The sequence below is a fragment of the Capra hircus genome, chromosome 13 (genome assembly GCF_001704415.2).
Source record: "Capra hircus breed San Clemente chromosome 13, ASM170441v1, whole genome shotgun sequence".
NCBI lineage: Eukaryota > Metazoa > Chordata > Mammalia > Artiodactyla > Bovidae > Capra > Capra hircus.
The window spans coordinates 30,563,591-30,578,132 of record NC_030820.1 but is presented as its reverse complement, the minus strand read 5'-3'; the positions used below and the strand labels follow the sequence as shown (position 1 = coordinate 30,578,132).

The 14,542-nt window shown below is 43.1% G+C and overlaps 1 protein-coding gene across 1 annotated transcript in view; it reads left to right on the top strand.

Annotated features, from left to right (window-relative positions):
* RSU1 (Ras suppressor protein 1) overlaps positions 1-14,542 on the top strand; it is a 200,648-nt gene that overhangs the window by 34,455 nt on the left and 151,651 nt on the right. The window contains exon 4 of the mRNA XM_005687977.3: positions 12,068-12,188. Within this exon, the coding sequence (XP_005688034.1) occupies positions 12,068-12,188 (121 nt within the window). The remainder of the gene's footprint in view (positions 1-12,067; positions 12,189-14,542) is intronic.

Sequence of the window (14,542 nt, the reverse complement as noted above, 5' to 3'; positions counted from 1 at the left end):
GCTCAAATGGATGAGCAGGGAGCATCCCTAAGGTTGAAGGCATGGTTGTTATCATTAGAAGAGGAGTTAACAAGGTCCAGGGTTGAATTTTCTAGCACTGGGCCTTTTCCTCCACCCCCTTCCCCCTACCTCATATACTCCTTCATCAGCGCCAAGACATGAGATAGCGAAGGAAGAGAAGCAACTTCGTGCAGAGGATGTCTTGCTGAAGTCATTCTTTTTCTTTTTAATTGGAGTATGGTTGATTTACAATGTTGTGTTAATTTCTGCTGTACAACAAAGTTATACATACGTATGTAAAAATCTTTTTCATTTTCTTTTCTTCCCATTATGGTTTATCACAGGACATTGAACATAGTTCCCTGGGCTATACAGTAGGACCTTGTTTATCCATTTGCTGGAGTAATTCTTTTTTTCCCCAGAAGTTCCTTTATTATTTATTTATTTATTGGAGGATAGTTGCTTTACGATGTTGTGTTGGTTTCTGCTGGACAGCAATGAGAATCAGCCTTAATGTATACATATATCCCCTCCTTCTTGCTTGAGCATCCTGCCACCATGCCCCCGCCGCCGGCCTCCCACCCCTTTAAGTCATCACAGAGCACCAAGCTGAGCACCCTGTGCTTACACAGCGGCTCCCCATTGGCTATCTGTTTTACACATGGTAGAGTATATATGTCACTATAAAAGAAGACATGAGCTGTCAGCAAAACATGATGTGTGTTTGTATGTGAATTGTTATTTGTCCATTGTCTCCCTCTTAATAATCTTGCATTGAGTGTGTGTGTACTCCATTATAATGATATTTTTTAAAAATTTCAGAGCCTAAATAGCTCATTTTCACTGAGCTGAGCCTGCTTTCTGCGTTGATTGATTGAAATGTATTCAGTGTTCTTTTCTTTCTTGCTCTTTGCCGTGTTTGCAGACTTCCTGGGCATCTTTCCTGGAGGAAGGGCTCTCCATCCTTTTCTTGTCCTTCCCTAGGTGTCGCTTCCTCCCGGGTGATGGAAGGTCCCTGCCTTCACTCTCAGTGTCTCTGCTCTGACACGGCTCTCAGACAAAAGCTGTTTGTGGATGTCCTGCTGGTGGATGCTGTATTCTGTTGTCACTGGAGTGTGATTTCCAGGGTGTGTTAGTGAAACAATTCTGGGTCTGTAAGGACTAAGACCACGTGGACCTTGTTTGGTTCCTTTTGGGAAGTTGATTGGAGATTCAGACATAACTAAGTTTGGCATCCTCAGAGGAGCAGAAATCCATGCTTGTCAGCTTTTTAGAAGATTTGTTTGATTGTCCGTACACACTTATCATACCCCAGGGACAGATGTTTTTGCACATTAGACTTTACGCTATAAAAGGTGCCTTACAGCTTGCTTGTAACTTCGCCTAATTTTTGGGTAATGGATTATTCTCATTGTTGTGAAAAGAGTTGAGCCATTTTTTTTTTCTTTTGGTTAGTAAAATGACTTAAGCTGCAGATTTTTTTTAAAAATTGTTTTCATGTGATAAGAACTTCTTTTATTCCTTTATGGCTGTGCTGGGTCTTTGTTGCTGCCAGGTTTTTCTCTAGTTGAAGTGAGCGGGGGCTGCTCTCTGGTGATGTGTGGGCTCCTCCTTGCGGCTGCTTCTCTTGTTGTGGAGCACAGGCCCTAGGCCCTCTAGTATCAGTAGTTGCTGCTTCTGGGCTCAAGAGTTGTAGCGCACGTCTCGGTTGCTCCGCGGCACGTGGTATCCTCACGGCCCGTGTCTCCTGCGTTGGCAGGCAGATTCTTTACCTCTGTGAGCTGCAGAATCTTAAGGAAGCCCGTGATGGGACACACTAAGTCTGTCCTTCCAGGTGTGCGTGCTCAGTAAGTGCCACTGATGAACTGCAAGCAGCATCGCTTTCGACACTTACACTGCTAAAGATATTTGGGGGACCTTGGCCTTTGTCAGGTGGCCGCTTAGCTCTTTTGCTCTTTCATTTTCACCTTGAGGAACTTGCAGATCCTGTTAAATGAGAGTTTACTCTACTATTCCATAAACTTTTATGTCTTTAAATAACCTGTAACTACTGTAATTCACTGTTTTAATTGCTGCTTTCAGGGAAATCTCATAAAATCTGGAAAACTGGTTATCATCAGTATACTTTTGAACTTCAAATTCTTATGCTAGGATAATTAGTTCATTATCCACCTCCTGTTTTTGACCAGAAAACAAAAAAGTCATTAATCACTATAGGTACAAATGACCGTTTTTTCCCCCCTCAATATAAAATTCTGAAGAGCATAATTATTTGCCAGAGTGAGGAGATTCTTCTTTACATGTGATCATTAGAATGGCTTTCAGAACAAAGATTCCTAATTTGTTGATAGAATTGACATCTATATAATTAGTCTAGACATCACCTCTACACTATGAATAGACTAATACCTTCTAGCTATTGTAGCTAAGGATTGAAAGGACTTTCCTTTCACTCTGACCAAGAATGCCCTGATTCATATTTTTTATAGTTTGGTATCTTGCCGGGGTCCAGCCCCGATGGATCCAGGGAATTCAAAGGGGAGATGGAGTAGGTGAGGAAAAACTTGTTTAGAAATAAAAAGAGAGATTAGGAAAGAATAGTATAGTAGGAAAATTTAGTGGAGAAAAGAAGCTGAATAATTTGGTTTACACGGAGAGCTAATAAAACCTCGAGACAAGAGGTTTGCACCATCTATGTAGGCCACCAGTGCCCGCTTGAATAGTGGAGGGTGCCCCACCTTGGGCTCCTTCTCGCGTGGGTCTTAGAAGCCAGGGCAAGTAAGTAGATGTGGTGAGCCTCCACGCTCCAGATGGGAATTCAGCCTGAAAAGAAGAGAAGGAAAAAAGACCACACAGGGGAAATCAGTCTTTCCAGTGACTGGCCCATCCGTTATTGTCCGGAAAAGCTTTTTATATTTTTGGTTGTACATAGAGATCAATGGATAAAGCAAAAATTATGCAGCGTCAGCAGCCCTGACTCTTATCGAGACCAGGCTTTCTCTCTGCATACCTAGTTGTATACACAAGTCTTAGGTGATTTACATCATCTTCTGGCCAGAAGGCCGATTAACATTTTACGGCCCTTTTCTGATAAGGGTCTGTCAACCAGAAGACTTATTTGCCTTAATAGTGTTGTTCTTCCCAAAGTCTGGTGCCACTCTCAGAAAGCACTAAATAAAGTTACATTCTTAAATAGCAAGGACACAACAATTTATAACAAAGAAAGAGGAGTACAGTGATTTATAACAAAGAGAAAATTAATTAACTCAAAAGTCTAGTATTGCTAACATCAAAACTACTATATTCCTATTTCTGCATCCCGTTTACATTGATTAATATCCTCCAAGGTGCCTAAAAGATAAAGAATATGGAGGCCTGGCAGCAGTCATTGACTCAACAGTGAAACCCATCACCAATATAATTTTTAGCTTTTTAGAAAAGGCTCTATATGTTTAAGATGTTTTAAGCTGCATGCCTCTCGAAGTTGAGGGGCTGTAAACAATCACAAGTTGTAAAAGTCTGGGGGAACCTGTCAGGCAAGTTAGAGAGCCATCAGACGGATTTGAGCTGAGACACTCCTTTCATATTCAGGAGACCAGTTGGAGCTCTAAGTTAACTTTTTCCAGAGAAAGGTGGTTGGGGATAGCCCCCTGTAATGTCAGAAGAGTATAGTATAGCAGACAGTAAACAGATTTTGGTTTTGGGGTAGATGCTCAGGCAGAGGACCCCTTGAGACCTGACTCACCTTGCCCGTCAGGTCTCTCCGCATGACCTTGTCATGGGTGGGATCTCCCGTGCTGGCTCCCGGCAGTATCTCATGTGGCTTCTGTTACTTTGGCATCTTCCCACCAAGGTGAAGAGGGATGGTGGTTGTTCAGTATTATACTCGTCAAATATTGGGACAAAGCAGCATTTGCTTTCGTGATTTCTTCTCAAATGGTCTTTCTCCCCCCAGTGACTGTATAACAGATAATCTCACTCATTTTCATGTATTTGGATATTTTTGGTCATTTTTTCTGATAACTTCATTGCAGGAGTGTAACTTAAGAATCAGCAGAGACTTCCTTGATGGTCCAGTGGTTCAGACTCTGCCTTCCACTGTAGGGTCACAGGTTCAGTCCCTGGTCAGGGAACTAAGACCCCACCTGCCAAAAACTTCTTAAACATAAATAAAACTTGTAAAAAAAAAAAAATTAAAAAAATCAGCATAACTGGCTTCATTTGAATATCCTCTACCATACCATCCCTTAAGCTTCTCTGTTAGAGAAATTTTATATAGCAGCAGAAGTGTCTAAAAAATTTGCCTGGGCATTTCTATTTGTTATGACAACAGACACAAATCTCCCATTTTTAGTATAAACGTGTCAGGTTTGGGGAAGCAGTGCTATTTGATTTATTTTGCTTTACCCTATTCCCTGTGGGATCTTTGGGCTTTGTCTGGTCGGGGTGTCCCTGGAAATGGGCCCAAGACAGTAGTGTTTCACCCCTTGCATTGCAGGGTGTGTGCCCGCCTCTGGGTCACGTCCTGGTCTTGGCCTCACTGTTGGCTCCCATTGAGTCCTCACTCTGAGGCTCCCTCTTCTTGCACTTGGGGTAGCTGGCAGCCCATCAGTGGTTCCCCATAAAGGCGGCAACGGCTCAGCCCCTAACTTGGGGCTTCAAGGAGGCATGTGGGGCAGGGACCCCTGGTTTTCAAGCCCTGGCCCTTGTGCTTCTCCTTTGCAGGAATCACCAGAGCCGAAAGCAGTATGCTGCAGAAAGAGCCAGAAGGGGGAGTTTGGTGGGTAGGTTTCCCACCCATGCTGACGAAAGAAACTCTGTGTGGTCCAGCCGTTTCCGGCTCCCAGCAGATGCTGATGCCTGGTCTCTTCCTCCCCTTTTGTAGCTGAAGGGGACCCTGTTTTCAGCACCAACCAGATGGTTCTAAAGACCAGTGTGTGACCCCACCTCCCCGGCCCTTCCGTGGGCTGCCCACAGGCGAGCGCCTGTCCTTATGTTTTGCGTGGTGCCTGCTGCACCCAGAGCCTGTCGCCCTTCACAGTTTTGTTTCTTTGCCTCAGGGGCTGCAAGATGCTCTTGCTTGAAAAGCCCCCGGATTGGCTGTGCCCCGGCTGGGCTGCTCTGCCATCGCTGCCGCCTGGCATCCTACAGTGACCCTCAGGCCAGAAGGACAGTGAGTGACACCTTGTCACATGACCACCCTGGGGCACCATGAAGTTGCTGCCATGTAACAAGGTTCTGTGGACAAGGGGGTTTGATGCTCTTTTCCCCTGGTTGTCATTGTCCTCCCCCGTGCTGATTTCCTGGGAGTGATCTAAGTGGGGAAACAGATGCTGATTGGAAACTGGTTGCAGCCCCCAGTTTGTGTGCCTTCTGCGTCGAAAATGCCTTTCGTCCTGGGCTTCCCTGGTGGCTTGGATGGTAAAGAATCTGCCTGCCCTGCAGGAGACCCAGGTTCTATCCCTGAGTTGGGAAAATCTCCTGGAGACGGAAGTGGCTACCCACTCCAGTATTCTTGCCTGGTGAATCCCATGGACAGAGGAGCCTGGTGGGCTACAGTTTATGGGATTGCAAAGAGTCGGACATGACTGAGCAACTAACACTGTAACTTTCTCCCATCTCATCTGCCCCCAATGTCAGTAGCCCACTGGGCTGGCAGAGGAGTCCTGATTTGGATCAGATTGATTGTTATGATCTTGTTCTACATGATTGGGGGCAGCCAAGGACATATGTACTGGACTTGTGATTTTCACATCACCGCTGACTTAAAAGTTTTCTGGGGTCTTCCCTGGTGGTCCAGTGGTTAAGACTTCGCCTTCTAGCGCTGGGTGTGCAGATTCAATCCCTGGTCAGGGAACTAAGACCCCATGTACCTCCCAGCCGAAAAAGAAAGAAGACATAAAACAGAAGCAATGTTGTAACAAATTCAGTAAAGACTTTAAAATGTTCCACATTAAGAAAAAAAAAACAACTTGAAGAATGTTTTCTGAACCAAAATAGGGGGCCCCAGACCAGCAGTATCACTGACTTTGGAAACTTGTTGGAAAGGCAGATTCCTAGGCCCCACCCTGCAGTACTAAATCAGAAACTCTAGGGTATGCCCCCAAATCTGTATTTTAACAAACCCTCCTGTAATTCTGATGTACTTGAGGCTTTGAGGCTCACTGATTTCTTTGTTTGTCTTCAAATTTTTATTGGATTGCAGTTGATTTACAATGTGTTAGTTTCATGTGTACATCAAAGTGATTCAGTTACACACATACATATATGCGTTGTTTCAGATTCCTTTCTCATAGAGGTCATTACATAATCTTGAGTAAAGTTCCCTGTGCTATACAGTAGGTCCTTATTGGTTGCCTATCTTATATGGGGGGGTGGGGGTGGGTGGGGGGTGGTGTGTGTGTGTGTGCGCGTGTGTGCGCGTGTGTGTGTGTGTGTGTGTGTTCTCATCCCAAGTTCCTGATTTATCTTCCCTTCCCCACATTTCCTCTTTGGTGATCATAAGCTTATTTTCGATATCTGTGTTTCTGTTTTGTAAATAAATTCATTTCTTTCTTTCTTTTTTAAATTAGGTATCAGAGGCCAAATGCTTTAGCATAGACCTCAGTGCAGAGATTGGAATATTCTGTATTCTTGCTGTCCAGCATGGCAGCTACAAGTGACTGTCAAGGTCTCTAAATGTGGCTACTGTGACCAGGCAACTGAATTACTAATTGTATTTCATGTCAGCTAATCTCAACTTAAATTTACTACTTACTATTTTTGTTTCTTTTTTAGTGTGCATGCGTGCTAAGTTGCTTCAGTCTTTCCAACTCTTTGCGGCCCCATGGACCATAGCCCACCAGGCTCCTCTGTAATACCCTCATCCCGTTCCCTCACTCTCCACCCCACCACCTCCAGACCTCTGGTGACAACATATCTGATCTCTTTTTCAATACGTTTTTTTGGTGTGTTGTGTTGTTCTATTTGGGGTGTGTGTGTGTGTTTTTAATATTAATAGGTTTCACTATAAATGAGATCATACAATATTTGTCTCTGTGTGACTTTCTTCACTTAGCATGATTCCCTCGAGGTCAATCTGTGTTGTTGCAAATGGCAGGATTTCCTTCTTTTTTTATGGCCAAATTGTATTTGTGTGTCTGTGTGTGAGAGAGAGTGAGAGAGTGAGTGAGTGTGTATCACATTTTCTTTATTCATCTGTCAACAGACACCTGGGTTGTTTCCATACCTTGGCTGTTGTGAATAATGCTGCTGTAACCTTGAGGGTTTAGGTACCACTTTGACATAATGACTTTGTTTCCTTCAATTAAATGCCTAGTAGTGGAGCTGCTGGGTCATGTTATAGTTCTGTTTCTAATTTCTTGAGGAACCACCACACTTTTCCATAGAGGCTGCACCATCTTACATTCCAACTCTAGACTTAAGGAGCCACATGTAACTAGTGACTGCATACTCGCCCTCCCAGCCTCACAGCATCTCCTCCCATTTATTATTGTGTGAATAAACTCCTGAAAGCCTTCAAGAAAATAAGTTATTGATTGTGCAATGGTTAATTTTATCCTGGAAGAAAATTACTCTTAAAGTGAAGTTCCAGTTGCTACAACAGTAGTTGATTTAGGGTCTGATGTTGGAGAGAGGGTAAGCTGTTGTTAGCTAGTGGGGAAAGCATGTTCCTGAGTGTAACACTGATTTTGTGAACACTTTTCATCATCTGTGCAGTGGTGGCGGCTATGCCTGTTGTACGTGTAACTTACATGGACAGATACATGTCCTGTTAGGAGTCAGGCTATCATTCAGAACTGAAGCTGGCCAGTGGGTTCTTAGAGTTGGGGCTGTCCGTCCACTGCTTCCTGCCCTAGGGAGCTTTGTAAAGAAATGTTCATGGAAATCAGGTGAGACCCTTTTTGTCTTGCTCCCCTTGTCCCCAGGCACTTTTGGTTTCTTGTCTTAGAACCATCCAGGGGCTGGTGGCTTAAAAACCTCTGGAACAATTTTTAGTTCATTAGATTGAAGAAGATTTGAAGGAAAAGAGGGTCTTCCTGAGCTTGTTAGCTTGAATAATTAGAAATGCCAGAAGATGCTCCGAGATCAGTCTCTGGGCAGAGTTCCTGGGATGACATGACCCCATCTTTGTCCCCTTTTTCAAAACACAGCCGAAGCTCTGGGCCGAAAGCACCCCATCATTCTCTGCTTCTGCAACCAGAGCTAATCGTGGCATGCCAGAGCCTGGGCACCCCTGTGAGTCTCTAGCAACTGAAGCCTCAGAATTGAGGCAGCCAACGATATTAGTTAGACTGCAAACGATACTAAATTCTCTGTCACAGGCAAAGTTCTACATGACTGAGCTTCCTAATTGAGGACCCCATTTCTTGCATTATTTAAATCCATATCATTGATTTTTGCAATCACCTTTTCTCAGAATCACAGAATACTAAAGCTGGGTGGAAGGGAATGGAGAAATGGTCATAATCCAGCCTTCTTAATTTAAACTGAAGGGAATGGAGGCTCAGAGAGGTTATGAGTTAAGGACACACAGCGAGTTCAGAGCTGGTCAGGAAAGTGCAGAGCTAGCCCAGGACGAGTGAGCCAGGCCTCCTGGGTTCTTGCATCACACTGCCTCAGTTTCTTCTGTGAACTCGGCTCCTTTTCTGTAGACTCGGTGTGTACCACTGGTGGGGGTGGAGAGGGGTCAGAAACAGGACAGATGGATGAAGAAGGAACACTTCAGATGCATAATAAGAAATGTATTGATGTTCACTGCTTAGTTATATTTTAAAACGCTGCTTCTAGTTGGTGTGTCATGTAGCTGTTTTGAAAATTCCAAAGGAATATTCTGAGCTGTGACACATTGCTGCTCCCTTTTCATAATAGATTTTCATAAATTGTTCATGGATCTATGTATATGATTTAGCCACTGCACAGCTGTTACTCATATTGTTAACTGGTTGTTATTATTATTTTTTTTTTATGGACATCTTTGTTAGGATCAATTTGCTTTCCAGCCACCAGACCTGTCTCTGGTGATTGACTCTGATAACCCACCTTTTTGTAACTTTTTTATTTTTTTAATTAAATTTTTTTTCCCTCTCTTTTTTTAAAGTATTTATTTATGCGCCTAGGATCTTCGTTGCATCATGTGAGATCTTTTTTGGTTGCAGCTCATGGACTCTCTAGTTGCAGCACGTGGGTGGCATGTGAGATCTTAGTTCCCTGTTCAGGGATCAAACCTGCATCCCTTGCATTGCAAGGCAGATCCTTAACCATTGGACCACCAGAGAGGTCCCATGACTTACTTTCTTTAAATAGTCTGCGTCTCTTACTTTATCCCAAAAGTATTGAAATATTCAGTGCTATAAGTTTATGCTTCTGTGCACAAAATAATCATTCTCTAAATGCTAGTTGAAAGCGTGGACGTCATCCCATCCAGACAGGTCTGAAGGTTAATTTCCTTTGCTTTTAACTACGTTGGGGGAGGTGAGGGGGAGGATTCTGTAGTTTAGGAAGAATATTAGCTGTAAAGTTTTTTTTCCCCTTCTTCTCGTTTGAATGGAGTCTTTAGCAAACGATTCACATGCACACCAAAAATCTGGGAGAGGCCGGTTAAATTGAATGTGGGGTTATTGTTTGTGTCCACAGAACAAAGCCCTAAATCACATTTAGCATAACGTGTGGTTTTAAATTGGACTGATTTAGCAAGGAGAGTGAAATAATCTCTCATCCTGTCAAAAAAGGCGATACCTTCGGACCAGCATTTAATTGCATTGGCAAAGTAACTTCGGGAAAGCGGCAGTAATTCTGGCTGCATTATTCTTGGTTTGTGGTTAAATTGAGATCATCATTTTCTCCTGGTTGCCCTAACTTTCTTTATTGCTCTTCAAGCTAATCAGATGAATGTGGGGAGAGAAGCTTAGTGGTAGCTGGAGGGTGAACAGGGAAAGAGTGAGGTCTCTGAGCAGGGCTGCAGTCCTCTGTCGATTCACACTTGACACACTCCAGGGTCCAGGTAGAGAGAACAAGTAAATGAACACCTCTAAATCCAGCAGGCACAGTCTGATGAATTTCCTTGAGGTCATTTATGCAAAGTGAATACGATTCATTCCTGAGAAAGTATGTTATGGAGGACACACCTAAGCATGTGCTTTTGTAGCCAGATCCTACAGGTGGGGCTTGTCTGCGTTCCTCTTGGTACTGGGGAGTGAGGTGCTGGAGGAATTCCTAGTTGCCTCAATGATCCCATTAAAGCTTACCTTTTTATCTCCATCCCCACAACCAGCCTCTTCAATCAACTCATCCATGCCTTGCTCATTTTCCATCTGTACCACTACCTCTTCCCAGCTGTCTTCATTCAGAATAATTCCTCTTCTCCACAATCCCTTCCTCTAGCAAACATGTGTCTCTGAACTTGTACCAAGCCTCTAAAAGTAATCAAGTCACTGATACCTTAGACATTTTATAAAGCTGAAAAGGATGACTCAGCTGTCATGAGCTCTGTGCCTGCCTCCTTACTTCTGTTCTCCTGGGAGTTTTCCACTGGGGTTCTTGGTGTGGCTGTCTTCTTACATATCTCAGGTGTCTGGGGACTTCCCTGGCGGTCCAGTGGCTAAGACTCCACACTCCCAACGCAGGTTTCCCAGGTTCGATTCCTGGTTGAGGGACTAGATCCCACAAGCTACAACTAGAGATCCTGCATGTTGCAACTAAGAGCTGGTGCAGACAAATAAATTAGGAAATCAAACAAAAAGCCTGAGGTGTCTGTCTGGAATGTTGCACACACCTTGGCCTCGGCTTTCAGCAGCGCTGTCCCCAGGTTTCTCCAGCTTTCTGGGGCACCCCTGAAGGAGGATGTTGAGATGGGAAGAAAGTGTACTAACGTAAGACCTAACAGCTTCTTCTGTGGTACCCAAGACCCTTGTCCATAGTTTCAGTTACCTGAATATTTTGGTATTAAGAGCTTACACGAACCATGAACGAGCTGGTGGCCAGTAACATGTTTGCGGGGAGACTGACTCAGCAGATGGGATACATGAAGTGCAATATATTGAATGCCCTGCTGCTGCCAAGTGAGACTTAGTGTTTTTTAGGTAAAGATGCCTTTGGCTTTTAAATTTGTGTTTGCAAGTATATACTGTAGGGAAGGGGAATGCTTTCGGCTCCCCAGTCGCTTTCTTTAACCTTTGATATGCACACTTGTGTCCCCTTCTTGCTAATGAACTGGTTTTTTCATATGTCTGAGTAATAACAATGCGGTGATCAGTTGCTAATCTGATACAAGGGGGAGGTGGGGGTGTGTGTGTGTGTGTGTGTGTGTGTGTGTGTGTGTGTGTTGATTGAGATGCAAAGGCAAAAATCGGAAACTTGCTGGGTTGACTGTTTTATCACTTAAGATTGAATTTAAACATCATTGTGATTTAGTCAAGTGTTAGGAGAACAGCTCTTCAGATAGCAGATTATTTAAACAGCTTGATGATACACTACTCAGGAAGGGATTTTGGAGTTTGCTGACTTTCTTTTGGAGATATGAGGGAAGTAGAAGGAAGAAAACAACTGGACTCAGTAGACATTACATGATTCAAAAAAATATATAATTTTACACCTAGGAGGGTAAGTCCTAAGAGTTCTCATCACAAGGAAAAACATTTCTTTTGTATTTTTATGAGATGATAGATGTTCACTAACCTTATTGTGACAATCATGATGTAAGTCAAATACTTAGGGTGTACACCTGAAACTTACATAGAGCTGTATGTTGATTATATCTCAATAAAACTGGAAGAAAAAAAATTAGAAAAAGAAGTATAGAATGCTCTGTAATGTTCGCTTAGAGACTGTTCATGGCACAGATTTTCTTTTCTGCCGTTTGAGGAAACATTTCCATGTGAACCCAGTGGTGAGCTACTACCTAAGAAACTCCCTACAGAAATTACGTGAGAGAGAGATACGTGTGAATAAGGTGATTGCGCTGGAGTTTCATCTCTCTCTCACTTGAAAGGAAAACAAAATGTGTCGCTGGCTCTCGCTGCCAGGGGCGAGGTTCCTGCATTCACACTCAGCGCTTCTGTTTCCACAGCTGTGCCACCAAACATAGCAGAACTGAAGAATCTGGAAGTGCTTAACTTTTTTAATAACCAGATTGAGGAGCTGCCCACGCAGATCAGCAGTCTGCAGAAACTCAAACACCTGAACCTAGGGTGAGTCTCCTGGAGGGGGAGGGAGACAAGAAGAGGAGGAGCTGGAAGCCGGGATGTGGGCGGGAGCGAGGGAGGGATTTGCCATTTACAGGAGCAGCACCTCTCTGATTTTCTCCCCCATGTTTTAGGTTTTTAAAAAAGTTTTATTGTTTTAATACATCCTTTCAATGGCCAGCATTAGTGCAAATCTATCTGTGTGCTAATTGAGAAGCTAATTGTTGGTGTAATAAGGGAGTTTATTTTTACTGTATTTTGTTTCCAATAAAAATTTTATTTCTGTTATGTTGCCCGAGAAGGAACCCATTTGCATAGCCAGCTTGAACTGTACAGGCCAGTTGTAATATGGTTGATTTTTTTCTCTCTGTATTGAATAGAAATAGTGTCTAAAGCACCTTCCTTCTATGGAGGGGAGGATATGTTTTCTAACACTACTTCATTGATTCTTAACAATTTTTCCTTTTTATATTTGAGAAGTTATCAATCCTGTATCTGTCTTTATACAGAGGTGAAGAGAGGAGTTTTGATTCAGCTGAGGTAAAGAACCAGGTTGCAGTGAATAATAGTAATACCGTATGTTCTTATATTGCTTTACAGTTTTCAGAGTCCTCATACTAGTGTTTGACCCTCTTAACAATTGGGAATGGGGAAGGGCAAGCATTAGGGATTTCACTGTGTGGAAGGAAGCCAAGCCTTTTTCAAGAGGTTAAGTGGCTTGCTCCTGATTGGTCCTCAGGTTAGTGGCTGAGCAGAGAACCCCACTGTGCATCAGACACCATATGCGCCCCCCAGAACTTGGACTTCTGAATTCCAGCTTCATTGTTGAGCTATTAAAGGATACTGCCTGCTCCAAGCCTCATCCTCCATGTAAAGTAATGTATCATTAAATTTTAGTCATAAACACTGTAATTCAGTTAGTGATTTACATGGAGTGGCTATAGGAGCTGGCCAGGTATTTGTCAATTTACTAGGAAGCAATTTTGAAAAACAAAAGTCATTCATGGATTGATTTTTAGTTCATGTTTTTCCACTGGGAGTGTGGTTAGACTCTCTTCATTTGCTATTCACTCCGGTTGAGAGACAGTCTTTGTAAGACCTGTGAGCATTCTTTTCTCATAATGTCTGAGAGGAAGTAGGGTTTAGAAGAGGGGGAAAAGTCACCTGATATTAGACAGCCTTCTCTGGCATATACGGAGACTATACCCATCTGGCAAACCAGAAAAGAAAGGCTCCTCTGTTTATATCTCTGTTTTGAAAGATTAAGTCCTAATATTTCATTTGCATTTAAGAAGGAAGCAAAACAAGACATATGTAATGGGTTGGCCCAAATGAACTTTTTCGCCAACCCAATACTAGACATGTATTCTTACTATTAAATTCTTCATCATTTACTAAGTGAGTTGATATATATAAGGTACAGGAGAACCACCTAGGTCCGAGATGGCGGACAAGTTGACTTTTATTAGACTTCGAGCCTCATTAAGCGCTCATTGTAACACATCGTATAAATGACACACACATAGGTGCCATGATAGTTCCTAGGTAGACCATAAAAGGTCAAAAAGTGGCTGGTGGCCCAATTTCTGGAAATCCATGCTCCTTACCCAAAATAGGTGGGATAATCCTCCCATTCATTGGTGTATGAAATTACCCACCCCAATAAAAACTGATAACCCCATACCCTGGTGGTGCCTACTTCTGAGATTGATGGCCCACACCCTTGTCTGTGGAGTGTATGTCTGTCTGAATAAACATTCTTTCACCTAAAAAATGGTGCTAGGAATAGTACCTGGCACATTTATCATCATCATTGTTTTATTTATAGATTCATTTATCTTGGGACTATGTAAGTGCCTTTTCTACATGAGAGCCTTGCTCGTATGAAGATCAGTGATGAATGTCGCAGCCTTAAGGATGGGGGCAGAGCAGCGTCAGTGAGCAGGGGAGTGTGCAGCTGGACCGCTGACCAGTGGGAGGTGGTCAGGTGACAGTGGGAGGAAGGGGCCAGGAGCATGTTAGCATATAGGTGAAATTCGTGGAAGGATTCCTACAAGGGCTAGCATTAGAGCTGAGACTCCGATACTGAGATGACTGACAGGTAGATGGACGACGTCTCTGATTGTGAGAAGGACTTATTTAAAAGCTCAGTATGTACATACAATGGACTATTACTCAGCCATAAAAAGGAACAAATGTGAATCAGTTATACTGAGGTGGAGGAACCTAGAGCCTGTTTGCTATAAGTCAGAAAGAGAAAAATATGTATTAACATATATATGGAATCTAGAAAAATGGTACTGATGCACCTGTTTGCAAAGCAAGAATAGAGACACCAACACAGAGAATGGACTTGTGGA